Below are 22202 nucleotides of genomic sequence, written 5' to 3' on the forward strand. Positions count from 1 at the left end.
TCTTATAGAATTTTCTACGTCTTCCTTTTCTTGATGTATATTATACACTTATATAGACCGCAACAAAAGGTTATGAAAAACAATGATAATAGAAAGACATGATGATAACCATATATTTGGTTTATGTCCTGTCGTAATAGGAAATATAAAAAGAAGCGATATTAAACTTTGATTTGGTTTATGATCTATGTTTACTTTATCTCTTTTTTTAACCATTGCTTGAGGAAAGGCCGGGTCACGATAATCGAGAAAGAGAAACTAGACTTGAGTATTATTTCGAAGAAGTGAGTGCTAAAGGGGCTATCGAGAAAAACCTTTGAATTTGGATCGCCAACTTGGTGGCAATACCTACTGGTTATACTCATGAAACCTTATCTATTTGACTTAAAGCTGAAAGACACTGAGAAGTTGGACTGGAAAAAAGGCCTCTCTTCATATCTTAAAAAAACATACGGCTCTTCACAGTGGAGAACATTTTATGATGAGAAAACAACTTCAGATCTTGATCATTTGAGGAACAATGCAAATGGAGAGCTTGCACCCTCTTCATTGTCAGAACAAAACCTAAAGTATTACTCATTTTTGGAGCATCTTTACCTTCGCCTGGGTAGCAAAGGATCAAGATTGAAAATGGACTTCACTTGGTATGATGCAGAATATTCTTCTGCGCAAAAAGGGTTGAAGTACACACAACATACTTTGGCATTTGAAAAGTCTTGTACTTTGTTCAATATTGCCGTAATCTATACTCAAATAGCTGGGGAGAATATCAATGATAACTATAAAAACTCAATCACGAATTTGACAAAAGCTTTTTCCTGTTTTGAATTTCTGTCAGAAAACTTTTTGAACTCACCTTCTATTGATCTTCAATCTGAGAACACTAGATTTTTGGCCAATATTTGCCATGCAGAAGCTCAAGAACTATTTCTTTTAAAAATACTGAACGAACAAGTATCATCCAAGCAATATACATTGATCAGTAAACTTTCTAGAACTACCTGTAACCTTTATCAGAAATGTCACGATTTTATGAAAGATAAAGATAGTGACTTGATCGTTTATGGTGAACCCAAATGGAAAGCAACCATATCTTGTAAACTGTACTTTTATAAATCGCTGAGCGCTTATTATCATGGTTTACACCTGGAAGAAGTAAACAGTATTGGCGAAGCAATTGCTTTTCTCGATTTTTCTTTGCAACAATTGATTTCATCCTTTCCATTCAAAACGTGGTTGTTAGAATTTATAGACTTTGATGGATTTAAAGAAACCTTAGAGAAAAAACAGAAAGAATTGATCAAGGATAACGATTATATATATCATGAAAATATACCAGCAGTTGTACAGATCGATTCTATCAAAGCTCTCGATGCCATCAAACCTCCAACATGGGAGAAAATATTAGAGCCGTACATGGATATTGTTGCCAACAAATGTGACACTATGTACAAAGGCATTATTCCTCTAGATGTCTATGAAAAGGAAAGCATTTACTCGGAAGAAAAAGCCACGTTATTGAGAAAAGAGGTTGAAGAAACTGAGACAGCAAACTTGGAATACTCATCCTTCATTGAATTTACAAATCTGCCAAGACTCTTAAGTGATCTGGAAAAACAATTTGGCAACGGAAATATTTCTTCAAATACGGATGCACAAGGACAATTAATGAGGGACCAAATTCAGGCATGGTGCAAGTTTATACAAACAAATGAATTCAGGAATATAGAAGAACAAATGAACAAAATTGTATCTAAAAGAAAACAGATTTTGGATATCCTTTCTGCCTTACCTGATGATCAAAAGGAAAACGTCACGAAACTGAAATCTTCTCTAGTGGCAGCTTCGAACTCAGATGAAAAATTATTTGCATGCGTTAAACCTCATATTACAGAGATAAAGCTAGTATGTGACAATGGAGAAATATGGAAAAAGTTTGACGAATTCAATCGCAATTTACTTCCACAGCCTAGCTTACTGGATATTGATGACACTAAAAATGATAAAATTTTAGACTTGTTGAAACAGGTGAGGGGATATGCGGACGATTTGGGAACATTGAAGGAGGAACGTTCGAGAAATTTGTCGGAATTGAGGGACAAAATCAATAGTGATGATATCACAAAATTAATAATCATCAATAAGGGAAAATCGGATGTTGAACTCAAAGAATTATTTGAGACAGAATTAGAAAAGTTTGAGCCCCTAAGTACAAGAATAGAAGCGACAATCTATAAACAATCTTCTATGATTAATGAAATCAAAGCTAAACTAGATGAAATTTTTCATCTTTCAAACTTCAAGGACAAATCTTCTGGGGAAGACCAACTTTCAAAGGATCGTAAGATTTTCTTTGATAGATTACAGGAAGCTGTCAAAGCATTTAGCATTTTTTCATCTGATTTGCCAAAAGGAATAGGATTTTATAATTCACTTCTGGATATGAGTAGAGACTTGGCTGAAAGAGTGAGGGTAGCAAAGCAAAGTGACGTCTCCTCAACAAATTCTCCTCCACCTCCCCTCCCTCCACTTGACCTGAAAGAATCTGCTAGTGGAATTTCCCCATTACTGCCCCAAAAGAGTGCAGTATTTCAGCCCTTATCTCGACAAGGTCTCGATTTAGAGAGTCGTTTTCAAAATCTTAGAGTAAGTTCCCAAGGGCCCAGTGTCCCACCAAGAACCTATGAAGCTTCATCATATTCTGCGGTTCCTATTATGCCAGGTCCTCCTATTCCACCAAAACATTCGCAAGAGGAGCTCTACGATTTGAGGAGACGGAAAGCGGTTGAAAATGAAGAACGTGAATTGCAAGAGAACCCAACATCTTTTTATAACAGGCCCTCTGTTTTTGATGAAAATATGTATTCCAAATACAGTAGTTAAGCCTGTATATAAAGGCATATGGCTTATTTCTTAGTCCTATTATGTTTTTTCCACCTTTCACTCAGTACGATAACTATATACTAAGTTTGTCAAAGGGCGTTCTGTAAAGATATAAATAACTACCTTTCAGCTAAAGTTCTTTTTATGCTTTCTCCATTTTCGATCTAGTTTGCTTTGAGTGTTAGCTGAATACCATACATTTTCGGATCCGAAATCAGCTTCCGACATTTTCACAAAGGTAATCAGGCCATTATCCATAATCGCGAGAATGAAACTCCGATAACCTGCCTTTAATCTACGGGTTTGCTGTATATGAGGTGGATATGTTCTTGATTTCTTTTTGGCACTAGGTTGCACATTCTTTTTTTCGGGACTGGATTCTGTTAAAGATTTTAGAGACTGTGCTCTCTTTTGATTTGAAGACCTAGTGCTCGTCTTGTGATTGTATTCGCTTCGCGGGATCCCTTCAACATAGGTGTTTGCGTCCCAATTGAGATCGTCTTCGACTTCGTTCAGAAATTCAAATTTATAATCAAGGGAGGCAAATATAGATCGCAGTTCCATATATGTAGGAAAATGTTGAAGATCGTCGTTTTTATTATAAATTAAAACTTGGAAATCAGGAAGGCCAGGGTTCCCTTTTTTAAAATTAGGATGGGGTTTCCAAACCTTAAATGTCACTGGAGTATATTTTACCTTTTGATGAAATTCTGCATCAAATCTTGCGCTCAATAACTCCTTTCTACATTTAGGCACGGTCACAGAATGAATAAGCTTACTTAAACCCTGATATAATTGTGGTGACGTTGTGTACTTACGAAAAAAAAAATTCCAGTTACAGTAAAAGAAACCACTAAAAAGTGATATCTCTTGTATTTTGAAAAGGGAAAATAATCTGCAAGTAATTGATTGCAAATTGTTTCGTTGCCTTTGTAAAGGAAAGAAGGAAGTTTTAACACCTGTGTCTTTATCACACAGTTCTAGTATAAAACCTAATCTTTTCAAATGAGCAAACACAAAGTATTGATCCATTTCTTGTTGTGTTGAAAATAATGAATACAGGTCTTCCATACTAAGTAGAATTTCAATATTTTGAGTTGAATTTTCTTCGTTAGAGTACGCTTCCAACCTATAATAAGGAAGGATTGTACCCCTCTCTGCCAAATAAACGAATTCATGAAACTCAAGCCAGTATCCGCCTGTTCTATCAGCTCTTCCCATTGTTTGCATGAAATTACCTTTTGGTTTTGGCAAAAATGCTTGATGCTTATGTGGTACATAGTATCCTCTCACTTGTGATTTTACGGTGGTGCCTCTAATGGAATCTGATATGGTATCAAACATTGCCTTGCTTGCTTGATAAAGAAGTAGTTCTTGTATATCAGTACCATCTGGCTCATAGTCCTTTTCGCCTCTTTTTGGAAGTGAAAGAAAAGTGTTTTTGCTTATGAGTGATGCGACTTGTGACCAGTCTTGATTTGCCTCTTCCGCCTCTTCTAATTCTGAATCAAGAGTGGTCTGCTGACTATTTTTTTTCTTAACAGGCTCCATCAAATTGGCAGGGAATAAAATTTCAGTGTATGATAATAACTTAGCTCAGATGAAGTTGCTATTCAAAGAGACAATTATGGTATTTTTGATGAAGCTTTGTATAAAGTCCAGATGAGCAATTTCTAGTTTCGATCTGAGTCTGCGAGCATGAAAAATAAGTGAAAAACAGCCCAAATCGCAATAAAAACGGGCTATATTCACGAAAAAATGTATGAGAGTTGTAGCAGTCGTCCTGCGAACCTGAGAAAGAGAATATGGAATTGTCATTAATCTTGATTATTATTAAAATAAACATGTAAAATTCTATAAGACTCCATTAATATACCGTATTATATTACAAATTGATAATACATAAATGCGTTAAATAAAACAAAATGACTCTGTATACGCGTCATTCCAATGCAGAAAATTCCTTTATCGTAAAGTTTTGATGAAGGTGTCTAAATTATACTCTTCCTCGTACTGAGATGGGTCCCATAGCTCCTTCAGTTCACCAAGGGCCTCTTTGGCTTTACCTGTTAAGCCAGTTTCGTTAGCGATATCTTCCATGCCTTTTGCTGTTTGTGAATCGCCATTATTCTTTTCTTCATTTTCTTGAGAAGTAACGTTATCGGGATCAAAAAGGTCAAGTAATTGGTGTGTATCCATGGAAGCTAATCCACTATTTTGCTGGTTTACAACAGTAGAAGCAATGTTCATTTTGAATTTCTGTAACCCCATGATTTTTTCTTCCAGTGTGCCTTTAGTAATAATTCTGTAAACATTAACGACCTTTTTTTGACCAATTCTATGAGCTCTGTCCATAGCTTGTAAATCATTCATTGGATTCCAGTCATGCTCTACAAAAATAACAGTGTCTGCACCAGTCAAGTTCAAGCCCAATCCACCCACCTTGGTAGTTAATAATAAGCAATCAATAGATGGATCTTCATTGAATTTACGAACAACCTTTTGCCTATCTCTTGGATCGACGCTTCCATCTAATCTCATATATGTCACAGAGGGCATATACTTTTTAAACAAGTCATTCTCGACCATGTCTAGCATATCTTTTAGCTGACAGAAGATTAACGCTCTGTGTTGTGATATGACATTTTGTATGGGGAATGTTTGATCTTGGCTCGCTTTTTTGTCCATATCTTCCTCACCTATACCACATTCAAAGAGTAATGTTCTTAATGCACTTAGTTTTGGAGCATTGATTATATCATGCAAATCTAAACCAGTTTGCCTTAAATAATCTTCAACCTGTGCTAATTGCGGATGATTCGGCGATAAAACCAAGGCTGGGTGATTACACAACTTTCTCATATATTGCAAAGCTTGAAAAATATGTTGTTTACCATCGGCAATCTCAGGATTTTCAATGTCTTTTTCAACCTCATTTTTTTGCTTCTTAGCAAAATCCATATATAGTTGTTTTTGTAAGTCACCTAATTCGCAATAGTAATCCTGGATGATTTTAGGAGGCAAATCAGACAAGACATCCTCCTTTAGTCTTCTTAGCATGAAGGGTAAGACTTGCTTATGCAAAGCTTCTAAAGCCAACACACCGGCCTCTTGCTCCTTAGACGATGTTTTACTATTCCTTGACGCAGCAATAGGCTTAGCAAACCTTTCTTGAAACATCTTTTCGGTTCCCAAAAATCCCGGCATCAAGAAATCAAACAAAGACCACAGTTCCAAAACGTTATTTTGAATGGGAGTACCAGTTAAAATTAATCTATGGTTTGCAGTAATTTCTTTAACAGCTTTCGCAAGTTTTGATTGAGAGTTCTTAATGATATGTCCCTCGTCCAAAACACAGTAGTTGTATTCAGTTTTGTTTAGAACTGCGAGATCATTCCTAGCTACATCATATGATGTTACTATAATATCGGCACATTCCAACTGTGATCTCAAACTTGACCTGACGGTTGGTCCACCAGCATAAACAACAACCTTCAAAAAGGGGGCATATTGGTCAAATTCGTTCTCCCAATGCCCAGTCAAGGATGGAGGACAGATTATGAGAGATGGTAAGGCCCTACTTTCAACAGAATGTGATTTCTCGTAATCTTCCTTTCTTAAATATTGATCACTTGCAATAATGCAAATTGTTTGTAATGTTTTACCCAAACCCATATCGTCACATAATATTCCATGTAAATGATATTTGTTTAGGAATGCCAACCAATTAACACCATCCTGCTGGTATTTTCTCAAAGTGGCCTTGATAGCAATGGGTAATTTAAAAGGTTTAGCTTTAGAGGGATCCATCATTTGTTGAATAAAGTCACGCTCCCTTTCTCTGCTGGTCACTAACTCTTCTGGCAGTCCTTGTGGATCGGCGATACCAGCCTCTAGAGGAACTAATTTAATAATGGAAGCAAACGTTGTTGTGGCCAAATTTCTCACATCTTCATTTGAATCACTCATACGACCCAAAAGTGGGACTATTAGGAAAATAACGTAAGGCAAAACATCCGTTTCCATCGAAAGCGACAAGTGATAAATAAGTTCAGTGGACCCTTGACGGTCAGATAGAGAACCAGCACTATTCATTAGAGGCAAAATCTCACGAATGGTATAAGCCATTACCTCCACGGAAGAAATTTTAGCTAGATCGGCAAATGTTCTTGCAGCTGAATAACGGAAAACAGATAAGCTCGATCTTAAGAATGTTAACAGAATAGAGAAACGAGTAAAAACCTCACTTGAACGTAACGAAACAGACATAAATGGGAATAATGCTCTCAAAACGCCGAATGAGTCCACTATTTTTTGACCTAGAACATTGTCAATTTTGTCTATTTGCAGATCTTCGTGGCTAGATAGGGAATCGAATAGAATCGATTTTAATTGAGGTAACTTTTGTAGTACACAAGGCCCAAGAACTTCGAATAGCGTTTCCAAGGTAATCAACCCACCTTTCCTTTTTAGTTGTGCTTCTTCTGACATTTTTGTCAAATTGATGTCATCTTGAGCAGCAATTGAGTTAGATTCTTTTATTAGCGTCAGTATTTTTTCTTTATATTCTGCATTCACAGAGAAATCAGGAACTTCTGAAGTATCTACGCATAAGAATCCGCAAAGATTTTTGACGATCTTACCAGAAACATTTATTTTATCATTTTCTAGCAATTTTTGAATTAAATGTACAACCGACTCTCCTGCTATCGTTTGCAATTTCTCATTTCTTTCTTCTTTAACGCTATCCATAAGTGACCTAATAATGGGATTCAACTTGGGAGGGAGGCCATCAAACAACAATATTGATGATGCATAGTTTGCGAGAATACTACCTGCGCGAAGTTTGGCAGATTCTTTGGCTGCATTAATTGCCATTAGAACACGATGCTTTGAATCCTCTAAAGGTTTCTTAGCCAACAGCTTGTAAGAGTTGTTCATGGATTTGAACATTTTATCATAGTATTCACCGTATACTTTTTCTGCAGTTTCTACACCGAATGCGTGTGGGCCAGCTTCCGTTTCACCTTGGACCACAATTGCTACATTTGGTAATTTGTATTGGGGCAGCATACCTACATCCACAAATGTAGCCAGTAAACTCTGGCATTGTGTCCTTAGAGCCTTTAAACTCGGGACAAGCTCCCTGAATACAGGAAACTCATTGCGGTTTAGCAACTGTTTATTCATCACAGGGCTAAAGAGTTCTGCTACAAAGGAAGGTAGCTTTTCCCCTTTCGGATGCTTTTGCAACCAAGAAGAACAGAACTGTGAAACAATGATTCCTGCCAACATACGCGGAGTAGAGAAAGGTAGCTCTAGACAACGGACCAAAACATTCGAAAAGAAGGACTGAAGTGTAGAATCTTGAAACATTGATAATGTCAAAGCAAATGCCTTAGCTCCCATTATTCTAGTGTTAAGTATTATATCCAAACCTAGCAAAGTGATATCACCAGCAATCATAGGCGCATCTATATTGATGTGTTCACTATTTTTTGGTATTGGAATGTCTGAATCTGTTGTGGTTTCCGAAATAGATCTTTTTTTTTCCGGATGTAATTGATAATGTTGGGAAGGTTTTAAAATGTATTGTGATTCCATTGCGTAGTTCTTACCCTTTTCCCCAACCGGAGTGTTTAAGAGGTGTAATATTGGCTGTAAGTGTTTACTAAAAACGTGGTCCAAAGTCTTTTCAGTATGCTTGACCTTATAGTGCTCTAATAATGCGGCATAAACGTTAAACGACAGTTGCAATAGTTCCGGGTTTTGCTCCAGCAGAATATTTTGAAATACTAGACGGAATACTTTGCCGTTCAACCAATTTTTGGTGGAGTCATCCTTTATTGATAAGAATGCAATAAGTAAATTCAAAACGGCCTTTCTTACGGATGATATTGAATGGCGCAAAAATGGGTACAGTTTCGGCACCAAAGATTTGAATGACCATTCAGAAGGATGTTCTAGTGCTTTGTTTTTTAAAATGTCTAGTACTTGTTGATGGTCACACAACTTTGCTAACAGATCCATTATAGAACCTACACTGGAAGATATATCGTCATCTAAACGAGACAGTAGTGACCATATAGTGGTGACCAGGATCTCAATACTAGATTTGTTTAGCTTGACAAACTCGCTCGTTATCGGAGTTAAAATCGAGGCTGCTACACTTTGTACATCGTCGTCGGTTTGGTTTAAACCATACAACACTATCCGGACAACATTCTCTAAAAGACCGTGGGCAAATAAGAAATCTGTCTTTATGCTGACAAAGTAACGGATTCCTAAAAGCCCCCCATGGGTAGCTTCCCATATTTTATTTGGTAGACCTGTCTGCAATGGATCTTGTAGAACCAATTGTTCCAAACAATTGAAAATTTTAATGGATAAAGTACTGTCCAGATGAATTAATAATGCAGCTAAAGTTTGAGCAATTGACTCTCGTACGGGAGCAACAACTGTGTCATAAACATAATCGCCAAATCTATCCAATGCAAATACTGTGAGTAGACGAGACGCCAAATCCTCTAAACTTTTTGAATTTCTTAGATTATTTTCCTCTCTTGTCTTACCTTTAACCCTGCTAACCCCAAGGGCATGTTTCTTCACCAATTCCCGAAGACCTAATGCAGCACCGTGCCTTATTTCCCAGTTCTCGCTCATGAGATTATCTAGAAGTAGTTCATAAATACCTTGAAATTGCCAGACTAGACCCGCCACAATTTCATGTTGCTCTAGTAACGGCCTTACCGTGGATTCAATCATTAATTTATTTTCGTCAGCTTGTTCAGTTATTTCCAGCTTGGGATTTAGTTGATTACTAGCGGGAGAAGTGGCTGAGGATGCAGTAGAGTTGGTTACATTTTTTTCATTTAGTAAAGTCTTGGAAACTGAACTTTCAGTTATATCCACAGGATGCTTGGGAGTATTTTTAGCGCTCATTTTCTTCTTTCGCCTCGCCATGGCGAGCATTCTTGCTGATTTCTTACTAGCATGTGCCTTATTCTCACTCACATTATCAGCGGTATTGATCATAGGTATTTCTTGCTTCATATCATCTGGTTTGACCTGTTTCCTTACATTATCATCTGCCCTACCAAGAACATTATAATCATTCATACTGGATGCCAGGAGCACTTTACCTGATTTAAAAATTTCGTTCAATTTCCAATCAGATAAGGAATTAAGATTCTGATCCTCTTGTAAAAGGTTCAGCTGATCATTTTGAGTAGCTTCCTCTAATTTTACTTTTATTTCATGTTCCAACTTTACCTGGGCGTTATCTAGCGGAGAGCCTTCATTTGTACCGCCTATCAAATCGGATTCATTCGGGTCCCAAGAAGGAGCGTGGGCAACTATGCCACCTACAGCCCTTGCTGCGGTAACACGCGTTTCCCATTTTTTGACCAGTAAAAAGGGGTAAACCCTAGACAACAATGAAAGAATGTCTTCAGGATGTTGTTTGGCCAAGTCTCCCATTTGATCGGCAGCCATATTCCGGACTACCTGGGTGGAACCGGTCTCTATTAATATAACCTGTCGATCCAACCGCGAAACTCGTGACGTCATCTGAAGTACTGTATATGTTTTGATACGTTCCTGCTCGTCAGTATTGGAAAGACGGTTTTTTCTTGTAATTTGTGTTCTGTAGGCTGCTGAAAGTAAATTTGAGATAACCGCCGAGCTATGTATTCTGAACTAGAATAGCAGATTGGTTGTTTTTTCCAGCGCGCAATAGAAAATGGCGCGCAAACCATCAAGGGAACGGAATTGGTGGAAATCACAAGCTTTTATATCAAGTGCACCAGCTGGCAACCGGGACGTGTTTTTTACTTTCGATTTTTTGCGATGAGGCGGTAGACGCGTTGGTTTTGCGCCTGGGGCCCGCCGCCTAAGGTGCGGGTAATGCAGTCTGCAGTGTTGCAATCGCATGCTTGCCTTGTAGCCTTTTAGTACCAGTTATCAACCAAGGACCACGTAAAAGTTTGAGAAAGGGGCGTTTGAGATTTGGAGATTATTGTGCCGTCACAGTGGTTGCAGGGGCAAAAGCTTATACATCTGAGTCTCTAAATGCCAACAAGACCGTGTTAGTATATGAGCCAAGGGATATATTAGCCACTCCCATGCTAGAAGTAAGAAGGAACGTTGCATTCCTTAATACCAGATAGAGTCTGTTTTGCTTATGGCATCAGAATAACATCCTCTTACACCCACGCATTAATGTCTAATTTTTTTGGGTTTTTTTCTCGGGTTTTTTTTTTTTCAGTTTTTCTGACGCAATAGCGAGTTTTTTGTCGTGAGGTCATTGTTATAAATTCAGATGGTTCCAGAGAATTATAAGAGTAATTCTTTTCTGTGAGTGCTACCTATCCTTTTTTTTTTTGGTGAGTTTAAGAAAAGCAAAAAAACCGAAGACAAAAGCACATAAATAGTCAACATGCCAAGTACGTTATACATCTCATCCTTTTAAAAAGGAAAGATAGTTTTTATCGAAATAAAAATCATAATTGTTATGATTTTGAGGATCGGGTCCTCATAAATATCTGGAAGAGCCTTTGTTGAATTCTTTTTATTTTTCAATAGTGAGCAGTTCTTCACGCAATACCTCTTTTTGGAAATGAATCTTTGCACTGAATTCCCGACACTTCAGGTAAAGTTTTTCCAAACTCATTCAGCATGGACTGTGAGCATCTCGATGCTGATCATCCCAAATGCTGGTGTTTGAAGTATTCAAACTTAATATAAAACTATTAGGTTGAAGAACTGTTATTCATAAACTGAGCATGTCTTACCTCGCTTAACACTGGATTTTGAAAAATAAAAACTATGAAGAATTGTCGACAATCAGCTTAATGATATTTATGTAGTGATCTTGATCTTCGCTTTCAATCCGAAAAAGAGCATTCACTAACAAACAGATTGTAAATATCTTGTAAAACAGGAGCCCCAAGAACATACTCTAAGACTTACTCTACCCCAAAGAGACCTTATGAATCTTCTCGTTTGGATGCTGAATTGAAATTAGCTGGTGAATTCGGTTTAAAAAACAAGAAGGAAATTTATAGAATTTCTTTTCAATTATCTAAGATTCGTCGTGCTGCCAGAGATTTGTTGACTAGAGACGAAAAGGACCCAAAGAGGTTGTTTGAAGGTAATGCTTTGATCAGAAGATTGGTTAGAGTTGGTGTCTTGTCCGAAGACAAAAAGAAGTTAGATTATGTTTTAGCTTTGAAGGTCGAAGATTTCTTGGAAAGAAGATTGCAAACTCAAGTTTACAAGTTGGGTTTGGCTAAATCTGTTCATCACGCTAGAGTCTTGATAACTCAAAGACACATTGCTGTTGGCAAACAAATCGTCAACATCCCCTCTTTCATGGTTAGATTAGACTCTGAAAAGCACATTGATTTTGCGCCAACATCTCCATTCGGTGGGGCTAGACCAGGTAGAGTCGCCAGAAGAAATGCTGCTAGAAAGGCTGAATCGTCTGGTGATGCTGATGAAGCTGACGAAGAGTAAATATGTTGATTCTTTCATTCAACGCTTTTTACTTCTAAATCACGTTAAAATCACAATACTAGCATCCGATAGAGAATTATTTTCATATTACTATCGACATTGTATAATAGGACGAAGAACTTCTTCTATACGAGCATTTTTATAATAAATAGAAAACGCAAGGTAAAATTATAAGAATACAAATTGGTCAATTGCTTCCTATGATAGGGTCACCAAACTACACATATTTCGACGTTATTGGACTTCAGAGGTAGTTCAGGGTGTGAGCTTCACTGTATATTGGCCACAATTATTCTCCATCATTTATATATCAACATCCGTACCTTTCTGCCTCCAGACATATTTCTGATTTATTTTTTGAAAAACTAAAATGGGATAATATATGCCGCAGTCTGAATAGGCGTGAGCGCGCAGTATCTGGATGGGTGAGGTAAGATCCATCCATACCTTAGCAACTATGGTAGTGAGTAAGATCTACTGTATTGTACTAGAGGCAAATAGATTAATATATACGAAGAGCCAGTGAATGTGGAAGTTGGCTTCAAAGCAAAGAAATTGAGACAGTCAAGGACACTAAGCAAAAATGGGTAAATCGTATGTCGAAATAGCTTTTGCAAATGAACAAGTAGTAGTTGAAACATATCAATTAAATCACTATACAATTCCAACAGACATAAAAAGCACAAGGTGGAACTAAAATATGGTTGTTTTAATGACCTCATAATTCCAGATTGAACAGAGATATGGAAAATTAAGATATTTAGTGAAACAAGCTGTTAGCGAATGCACTTCATGAAGATTATAGATAGTGGTACATATATGAAGAGTTATAAAGGCAGCAATTCAAATGACAATGGGTACATTAGCAAGTAAAAGTAACCGTATGAGCTGGATATTGTGTATTTTATCTTTGATATATTTTTATTGCAAAAAATACGATATTGTTTACTAACCGGAACTTAAAAGCACAATCATGCACCTGACTGATTGATGTAAAAACTATTATTAAACAGACATGGTTACAGATCTCGTACACGTTACATGTTCCAACGTGACTTCAGAAAGCACGGTGCCGTTCATTTGTCCACCTATCTGAAGATCTACAAGGTTGGTGACATTGTCGACATCAAAGCCAATGGTTCTATCCAAAAGGGTATGCCACATAAGTTCTACCAAGGTAAGACTGGTGTTGTCTACAATGTTACTAAGTCTTCTGTTGGTGTTATCATCAACAAGATGGTCGGTAACAGATATCTAGAAAAAAGATTGAACTTGAGAGTTGAACATATCAAGCACTCCAAGTGTAGACAAGAATTTTTGGAAAGAGTCAAGGCCAATGCTGCTAAGCGTGCTGAAGCTAAGGCCCAAGGTGTTGCTGTCCAATTGAAGAGACAACCAGCTCAACCAAGAGAGTCCCGTATCGTCTCTACTGAAGGTAACGTTCCTCAAACTTTAGCTCCAGTTCCATACGAAACCTTCATTTAGTTTACCTTACTTGGTATCTTTACTGAAGTTATCACATTCCTTTATATTGTATCCTTTACATAAGAATTGAATATAGATAGATACTATATCAATTTTACATGATATTATTTGATTAAGATACATTGTCATTATCTTTTAGAGACATTTATCAAAAAAAACACCACTCTTACTTGGTTTCGGTATTCGTTATGAAAGTACTGTAGGTGATATGTAGCATCGTATGCGCGTAATAGATCTACTACTTAAAAAATGTGTCAAGTATAAAGTGAATCTAAGAATATTTGTAGTATTTAAAACATAAATGTCTGCACAAGAAAAGAATATATAACCGAAAATGCTTTTTTTTTAAGAACGCATTTCATTGTTATCAAAACCAATCCTATAAGACGCCGTTTTCAATTTTTGTCTTTCTGTATTGATATCATTGTTTTTTTTTTGTTTTTTTTTCGTTGTTGATGTAATCATTGCTTTACCTAATTCAACTTGGAAAGCAATTGTTCGATTTCAGTTATGGATTGTTGTAAAACTTTTTCTTGGAATTTTGGATTTCCTAATTCCGACTGAACTTTAGCAATGACAGATTTTGCTAGTTGCCTTTGTTCCAATTGACGCAAAGAGGCTTCATATCTAACCCATGAATCCAAGACTGCTTTAGCTTCATGAGCTAAGTCCACTTTTTGTCTCAATTCAAAAGCTTCACTTTCAAGTTGGACAGTTTCCTTGGAAACATCAAACAAAACCTTGGTAGTCTCAGCAACATTTTGTAATTGAGATACAGACTCAATTCTATCCTTAACGGCCTCGACATGTTTGTTTCTTGAGGCGTTTAAAACATCGGAGACTTTCTTCATTCTTGCATCTGCAAAATCTTTATAAGCTGGGGCCAAGTACTTTGCAACTAAACCAGTGAAACCCAAAAAAGTTAACAATAAAATACTTTCATCGTTGACGACATACAATTCATTGGAAATCGCATAAATGACAGCAGCAGCAGATGTCCCTAAAACTCCGGTTTTTGTCAAAATACTGTTACCTGGGATAGCATTGATAATAGAGCTGGCTTTCGCTTTTGGATCAGTCTGTTTTTCCGGAGTGGAAGACATATAGCGGGCTCCAATTACAATTGAAGAACGACGAACGCCTTGACTAAATAGTGTTTTAGAAACGGACCTTAACGCTAGTCCACGAACACCCATACTCATGCTCATTTTAGTTTATTGGGTACTTTGATGGTACTGAATGCTTGACAGTCTTTTATTATGACTAAAAATACCCTCCGAATATTGCATCCACCCGTTAGCATAAGTTGTTAGCTTTAATAATAATCCCTTGCAATTCTCTAATTGTTAAAACTGACTGAGGTCCGAATGCGCGGTCGAGAGAAAAAGCATCGTGATTGGCTCAATAATACATGTATTACCCGGAAAGTATCTCTTCTCACTTTGATATTACTAACCATTAAATGGTGGCAGTTGTTGATGCATTTGGCATGAAATGATATATTGATTGAGATATGCGAAGCTCTCATTCCATTTACGTATGTGCTATTTTCCGGGCATATTCCTATTCTTTGTTTAGTAAACTGATCTACATAGGGATAGTCCTCCATTTATATTATTGAAGACCTGATGTGTTGGGTAGCTGCAGCGTCACCTTTTCAAAAAAAAACCTATGGTTATAGCATATGATATTCCTATCTCTACCGGTAGACGTCCCACCCAACTTCTTGTGTGTCACAGAACGCTCGAGTCGTTCGAATGCAGATATTTGTTTAAAATGTTTTCCTCTCTTCCTTTAGATGGTAAAGCTGTGGTTACTCGTAAATGAGTGTTTTGACACCCTTGGTGTAAATATGACACAGTTACCTTTTAGTTAGACTGCAAGTTAACTCTAACTATTGTAATTCCCTTATTGTATCCACTAGCTCTTGAACATACTTTCCCTCTTCAGGATCAACAGTGGGCCCATTTGCATTCCTAATTGCGCTGCTACTGTGCATATTGTTGCTGGTAGCTTCATCTCCCAAGGATTTTCCAGTGGGTGACGGCGTTCTAGTCATCATTGCAGCAGCAGTTGCCACTGCTACTTCACGACGTTGCTCTTCTTCTATCTTAGCATTACGATCTCTCAAGACTTGAAGAAGTTTACTGTGTGCTTGTCTTAACTGCATCAGTTTGTTCTCGAACCCTTGTGGGAACTGATCATACAACTCCGTTGCCTGTGCCTGTCTTTTCACGTCATTCAGGGCATTTATTCTTCTCCATAAATAGTCTTGCCTGTCTATTATAGGTTGTACTTCCAGTCTATTATGTGTTTGTAGTGGTATATCTACGCTATTTCTTCGAAATTTTGCAACGCCGTTGTAACTAACGCTATCAGTATCTATTGTGTCATTTCCCACTGTATTAGCACTTGAAAGATTATAATAGTTGTTAAATAAGCTTCTCGTCGAAGGAACTTGAGAAGAATAAGATGGTCTGAACCCTCGATTTCTGTTATAAGGATTTACATTCGGTATTGTCCTGGGAAGTTCATGCAGGCTGTCATCACCATATCGCTCGTCGTCTTCATTCGTGACTTGTCTTCGTACTGAGCTTTTTTTTTGGATATCCTTCATAATTATAGCGATTATAACTTCTTGAGAGTAACTTCTTGAGAGGGTTTGTGGGAATATCCCGCCAAGACATGTTTGCTTAGCTCAGATACTATATATCTTTGCTTATTGATTTATTTGACATGCCGAACTTTTCACCACTTCGCGGCTAGCAAGTTTGTAAACTAAAAATGAAAATTTCAACTCTACATTGCCAAATTCTTTACTTCTTAATCCGTTTATGGAGGGCCTTAACGTAACTATTACTATCGAACGGTGGTGAAACTTTTATCGGAATCTTCCAAACTTTCTGTTTCAAATCGCTGCCTCTGCAATTTCGCATGACTTTAGACAGGTTTTATAGATTATAGTTTTTTTTTCAGCCAGGTGTAATGACTACGAGATCTCCTTGGAAGCGTCTACTATGGTTAAAACAGGAGTATCCAGATAACTATACGGATCCAAGTTTCATTGATCTAAGAGCAAGACAAAAGATCGATAGTACCAAGAAGTCTGATAGAAAATTATCAGAAGCCGCACGTTCTCGGATTAGATTGGATTTCATAAGTTTCTACCAAACCGTATTGAACACTTCTTTCATTTACATTACTTTTACATATGTTTATTATTATGGTTGTAATCCTATTCCGCCGACTATTTTCCTTTCATTCATAACATTAATAATGTCAAGGACGAAAGTTGACCCTTCATTATCGTCATTCATGAACATTAAATCTTCATTAATCATCACATTTGCAATGTTAACCCTTTCTCCAGTCCTTAAGTCTCTTTCTAAGACAACTGCATCTGATTCCATATGGACATTGTCCTTTTGGCTAACCCTATGGTACGTTTTTGTGATTTCGTCGACAACCTCCAAGCATAAACCCTCAAACCTTTCCACCAATATACTCGTTGCCCTTGTTGCCGTATTATCATCAAGGCTGTCAACTACAATCGACGTATTTTGTTTTCTTTTAATTTCTATTCAATTGAATATCATTCTACCCACTTATTTATCGGTGACAAGTAAGGTAGTACCAATAATTACGAATGTCATTGTATACTCTTTTTTGAACGTGACGCTTGGTTGGATTTACATGTTGATGATTTTCTTTGTTTCTGTATTTTATATTACTGTTCTACCCAAGTGGTTTATTTACTGGAAAATCAACTATCATAAACGAGATAACGATTTATTAAGTACGTGGGATGCAAGAACTCCAATTCTAGATTAGCCTGGATAATATAACAAACTTGGTTGTATTGAAGAAGAGTTTACATTTCTTTCCTGTGGGGACTTTTGTTCTATCTTAACATCGACCTCACAGCACCCCAGCTTATGTATAGTAACCTCAAAAAAATTATCAAAAAGCTAAGAAATAGAGACCTCGAGTCATTTATTAGAGAGCAACCCGTTTCCCGCACGGGCTCATTCATGTATAAGTTTAGTCATTAACATGCGAAAACCTTAAAATGAAACATTCAGGAGATTGTCTTAGTTCATTGATGGGCGCTTGCACTTTAAGTGAGACATAAGGAAGAGAAAACATCCCTTACGCAGAACACCAAGAATACAAGTCATAGGGTATTTTGTCAGCGCGCTAAATAAACATTTCAAGTGTTTAGAGTGCATACTGCTCCTCATTCAATGTCACTTGTTCCGCAGTGGCGGCTTCCTGTTTTCCTCTTTTTTGGTGCTTAGCGATGCGTACATATCACCCGGAAGAGGTATTTGAATGAGTGGCGGATGGAAAAGGTATACCGTTATTGACATAAATGTAAAAAAACCGTTCACAGTCCTCGCTGGTTATCTCTATCGATCATCACATCTTTTTTGTTTCAGTTCAAATTCAACTACCTTCAAACAGCAAACTCGCTTGTCTCAGAGACCTTCCTTTGACCTTACTTTATGTCTCAAATAAGGCTCTGGCATGTCACTAATTTACTGAATTTCTGACACTTCCCTATTCTTTGAATCACTTCGTACGTTATGTGTTTGCAAGATCCGTGCACCCGGCTTCCACAAATGTAGAATTTTCCGGAGCTTCGAACTTCTTGTTTCACGAATTAAAAGCATCCAATGTACAACCACCCAACTCATCCTCTAATGCTGAAGCTTCATCGGTAAACAAACCACAGTTTAATAGCGGGAAAGTCGGCAAGTGACAAACGGCGGTTATATCTACTTGGACTTCGGTATATATTGAAAATGGTATGGTATGATCATAGCACACATCCTGAAAATGCTACTTGGGAGATTTTCGATGGGTATGGAGTTTTCCTTGATTCTCACTTATTATCCCTTGTACTGTAATTGATCCTTCAGTAATATTTGCAGCCTTTCAAAACTATCCTTTTTTTCACTACTTATTACTTTTGAACCTTTTTTAGGAGTTGCCTACTTATGCAAAATAATTTGCTAACAAGTAGTAAATTAACAGTGCAATATTAAGATTAAAAGAAAACTGGCCAAGAGCTTAATATATCATCTTATACACAAAACTTCTTCGACCTACTTGATAAAGCCATATACCCTCTTCCTCTTCTGTTAGAATAAAATAGTACAACAATAGCAAAAGAAATAGCTTTTTTAGAATAACCTTGCCTGAGGTTTCAACTATGGATTACTAATACAGCAGCCCAAACTTAAAAGAAAGGAAGTTTTTTAAGATTAAGTATTCATAAAAAATATCATTTCCTCCAGAAAGCACGAATACTAATACAAAGAGGGTAAATAGCTATCAATTGAGTGTTGTCTGCGTTTGTGTGCGTATAAGAGGATGAATTTTCTGACTCAGGCTACGTCAGGAACATTCCAAGGGTCTAATAATAAGATTAAACGCAATGTCAGGACGCAAAGTGTGCCATCAACTTCCTACAATAATGGCAAAGAACCGTATGGACCGAATACTAACCAATTAAATGTTCTACTTTCTCATTTGGAACAGCAAACAAGTGTTGATAGTACCAGCACAAGTTCAAACTTTTATTCCATTGCTCAATATATTCTACAATCATATTTCAAAGTCAATGTTGATTCTCTTGACGGTCTAAAATTAGTGGATTTGATAGTGGACCAAACTTACCCTGACTCTTTGACATTGAGAAAGCTGAATGAAGGAGCAACGGGACAGCCATACGATTATTTCAATACAGTTTCTCGTGATCCTGATATCTCCAAATGCCCGATATTTGCATTGGCCATATATTTTGTTATACGATGGAGCCATCCTAATCCTCCAATTTCGATTGAGAATTTCACCACAGTACCGTTGCTAGATTCAAACTTCATTTCTTTAAATTCCAATCCACTACTATATATTCAGAATCAAAACTCCAACAGCAATACGAGTGTTAAAGTTCTAAGGTCACAAACTTTTGAACCTTCAAAGGAATTAATTGATTTAGTATTTCCATGGTTATCTTACTTGAAGCAGGATATGCTCCTTATTGATAGGACAAATTACAAGCTTTATTCTCTCTGTGAATTATTTGAATTTATGGGTAGAGTGGCAATTCAAGATCTCCGGTATTTGAGTCAGCACCCTTTATTATTACCCAATATTGTAACATTCATATCAAAATTTATACCTGAGTTGTTCCAAAATGAAGAGTTTAAAGGAATTGGCTCGACTAAGAATTTGAACAGTGATACGTTGAACAACGTCACAGGAATAGAAAACCAGTTTCTAAACCCTTCTACAGAGGAAGTGAGTCAAAAATTCGATTCTTATTTCATGGAATTGTCAAAAAAATTAACTACAGAGAACATCAGGTTAAGCCAAGAAATAACACAACTAAAGTCAGATATGAGCTCTGTAGGTAATGTCTGTAATCAAATTTTGCAATTGCAGAGACAATTGCTTTCAGGAAATCAGGCTATCGGATCAAAGTCAGAAAATAGTGTATCCTCCACAGGTGGGGGGATACTAATATTGGATAAAAATAGCATCAACTCGAACATGCTGAGTAATCTGGTGCAGTCAATAGATTCGAATCATTTGAATCCCAACACACAAGCTCAAACACAGAAAAGGGGTTCGAAAGGGCAATCGCAAAGTCAGGGTCAAACAACTAATAGTCCTGCGCTGGCACCAATTAACATGTTTCCGAGCTTGAGTAACTCTATGCAGCCAATGTTTGGTACCTTGGCTCCGCAACCCCAAGATATAGTACAGAAGAGGAAGCTGCCGTTACCAGGTTCAATAGTCTCTGCAGCAACAGGTAGTCCTTTTTCTCCATCACCTGTTGGTGAATCTCCTTATAACAAACGTTTTAAACTCGACGACAAACCAACTCCGTCTCAGACAGCTCTTGATTCCCTCCTTTCAAAATCAATCTCAAGTCCCAGACTGCCTCTTTCAACATTGGCTAGTACAGCTATCACTGAGTCTTTTCGTTCGCCTCAACAGTTTCAGCCTTCCCCAGAGTTCGTAGTTGGTGGTAGCTCAAGTTCAACAACAGACAACAACTCTAAGAAGGTAAATGGAGATTATCCATCATCGTCTTCAAAACTTACTGAACGGCCACATCTTTTAAACAATGATTCTACTACTAGCATGCCTGAAAGTCCTAGCGAAGTGACTGGTGATGATGGTAATAAGGTAAAAGTTCCAACTTCAAGTAAGCCAGAGTCCAACGATAACAGCCCAAAATCAAAGGATCCTGAAAAAGTTAGTAACAACAGTAGTCCACTTGATATGGATTCTGCGAAGCCAGTATCTACCTCTGCTATCAATAGTTCCACTGAAGGCCCAAACTCAACAATTACAGGAACAAAACCAGCTCCCTCATTCCCGCAAAGTTCCTCCAAATTTGAAATAATGAATAAAAAGAACGCTAAGGCGGGGCCAAACGAGGCAATTAAGTATAAACTATCCAGAGAAAATAAAACAATATGGGATCTATATGCAGAGTGGTATATTGGTTTAAATGGCAAATCTTCAATAAAAAAATTGATTGAAAACTATGGCTGGCGAAGGTGGAAGGTTAGCGAAGATTCACATTTTTTTCCCACCCGAAGAATCATCATGGATTACATTGAAACGGAGTGTGACCGTGGTATAAAACTCGGCAGGTTTACTAACCCTCAACAACCGAGAGAGGATATACGGAAGATTTTGGTAGGGGATCTCGAAAAGTTTAGAATAAATAACGGTCTAACTTTGAACTCTTTATCATTGTATTTTAGAAATTTAACGAAGAATAATAAGGAAATCTGCATTTTTGAGAACTTCAAAAATTGGAACGTTAGATCAATGACGGAAGAGGAGAAATTAAAGTACTGTAAAAGACAACATAATACACCATCCTAAGTTATTGAAGTTGTCCACAGTAACGATATTTTCAACGAAGTAACGAAGTGACGATAACGAGAACTTTCATTTAGGCTATTCATTACCTTTATAGAAACGAATGCATTTATATATATGTTTATATATATGTAAATGTGTGTGTGTAAATACCTATGTGAATGTATGTCTATGTGAATATATGTCTATGTGAATGTATGTCTACGTGAATGTATGTCTACGTGAAAATACTAGAACTCCTTTCCATTTAAGGATAAACGTATATTCGCATGACCATATTGGATATGAAAATCTTAATTTCCTTTCGCAAGACCCTGGCGGCCTTAGAAAAGCCGTTGAGTTGATGAGTTTGAATTATCGGAAGTTTCTGAAAGATGAAAAACATCAATCATATCAGCAAAACGGGAAGG

The 22202-nt window shown here is 37.1% G+C and overlaps 9 protein-coding genes across 9 annotated transcripts; 5 read left to right on the top strand and 4 right to left on the bottom strand.

Annotated features, from left to right (window-relative positions):
- Positions 1–363: 363 nt before the first annotated feature.
- Positions 364–2883, top strand: BRO1 (Bro1p; the record flags this gene model as incomplete). Its single annotated transcript, XM_056226168.1, has 1 exon — positions 364–2883. One exon carries the CDS (start codon positions 364–366, stop codon positions 2881–2883), a length of 2520 nt encoding a protein of 839 aa, XP_056079913.1.
- A 126-nt stretch (positions 2884–3009) lies between these two features.
- Positions 3010–4434, bottom strand: SEN54 (tRNA splicing endonuclease subunit SEN54; the record flags this gene model as incomplete). Its single annotated transcript, XM_056226169.1, has 1 exon — positions 3010–4434. The coding sequence occupies one exon, from the start codon at positions 4432–4434 to the stop codon at positions 3010–3012; it is 1425 nt and encodes a 474-aa protein (XP_056079914.1).
- Positions 4435–4848: 414 nt separating this feature from the next.
- MOT1 (DNA-binding ATPase) lies at positions 4849–10452 on the bottom strand (the record flags this gene model as incomplete). The annotated part of the gene is made up of 1 exon (XM_056226170.1): positions 4849–10452. The coding sequence occupies one exon, from the start codon at positions 10450–10452 to the stop codon at positions 4849–4851; it is 5604 nt and encodes a 1867-aa protein (XP_056079915.1).
- Positions 10453–11320: 868 nt separating this feature from the next.
- On the top strand, positions 11321–12399 carry RPS9A (40S ribosomal protein uS4; the record flags this gene model as incomplete). Its single annotated transcript, XM_056226171.1, has 2 exons — positions 11321–11327; positions 11825–12399. The coding sequence occupies 2 exons, from the start codon at positions 11321–11323 to the stop codon at positions 12397–12399; spliced, it is 582 nt and encodes a 193-aa protein (XP_056079916.1).
- A 583-nt stretch (positions 12400–12982) lies between these two features.
- On the top strand, positions 12983–13884 carry RPL21B (60S ribosomal protein eL21; the record flags this gene model as incomplete). The annotated part of the gene is made up of 2 exons (XM_056226172.1): positions 12983–12993; positions 13413–13884. 2 exons carry the CDS (start codon positions 12983–12985, stop codon positions 13882–13884), a joined length of 483 nt encoding a protein of 160 aa, XP_056079917.1.
- A 473-nt stretch (positions 13885–14357) lies between these two features.
- ATP4 (F1F0 ATP synthase subunit 4) lies at positions 14358–15092 on the bottom strand (the record flags this gene model as incomplete). The annotated part of the gene is made up of 1 exon (XM_056226173.1): positions 14358–15092. One exon carries the CDS (start codon positions 15090–15092, stop codon positions 14358–14360), a length of 735 nt encoding a protein of 244 aa, XP_056079918.1.
- Positions 15093–15778: 686 nt separating this feature from the next.
- SMKI16G0990 (uncharacterized protein) lies at positions 15779–16501 on the bottom strand (the record flags this gene model as incomplete). The annotated part of the gene is made up of 1 exon (XM_056226174.1): positions 15779–16501. The coding sequence occupies one exon, from the start codon at positions 16499–16501 to the stop codon at positions 15779–15781; it is 723 nt and encodes a 240-aa protein (XP_056079919.1).
- A 368-nt stretch (positions 16502–16869) lies between these two features.
- Positions 16870–17715, top strand: GPI2 (phosphatidylinositol N-acetylglucosaminyltransferase; the record flags this gene model as incomplete). The annotated part of the gene is made up of 1 exon (XM_056226176.1): positions 16870–17715. The coding sequence occupies one exon, from the start codon at positions 16870–16872 to the stop codon at positions 17713–17715; it is 846 nt and encodes a 281-aa protein (XP_056079920.1).
- A 974-nt stretch (positions 17716–18689) lies between these two features.
- Positions 18690–21795, top strand: GCR1 (transcription regulator GCR1; the record flags this gene model as incomplete). Its single annotated transcript, XM_056226177.1, has 2 exons — positions 18690–18697; positions 19446–21795. 2 exons carry the CDS (start codon positions 18690–18692, stop codon positions 21793–21795), a joined length of 2358 nt encoding a protein of 785 aa, XP_056079921.1.
- Positions 21796–22202: the final 407 nt, after the last annotated feature.

Source organism: Saccharomyces mikatae (genome assembly GCF_947241705.1).
Source record: "Saccharomyces mikatae IFO 1815 strain IFO1815 genome assembly, chromosome: 16".
Lineage (NCBI taxonomy): Eukaryota > Fungi > Ascomycota > Saccharomycetes > Saccharomycetales > Saccharomycetaceae > Saccharomyces > Saccharomyces mikatae.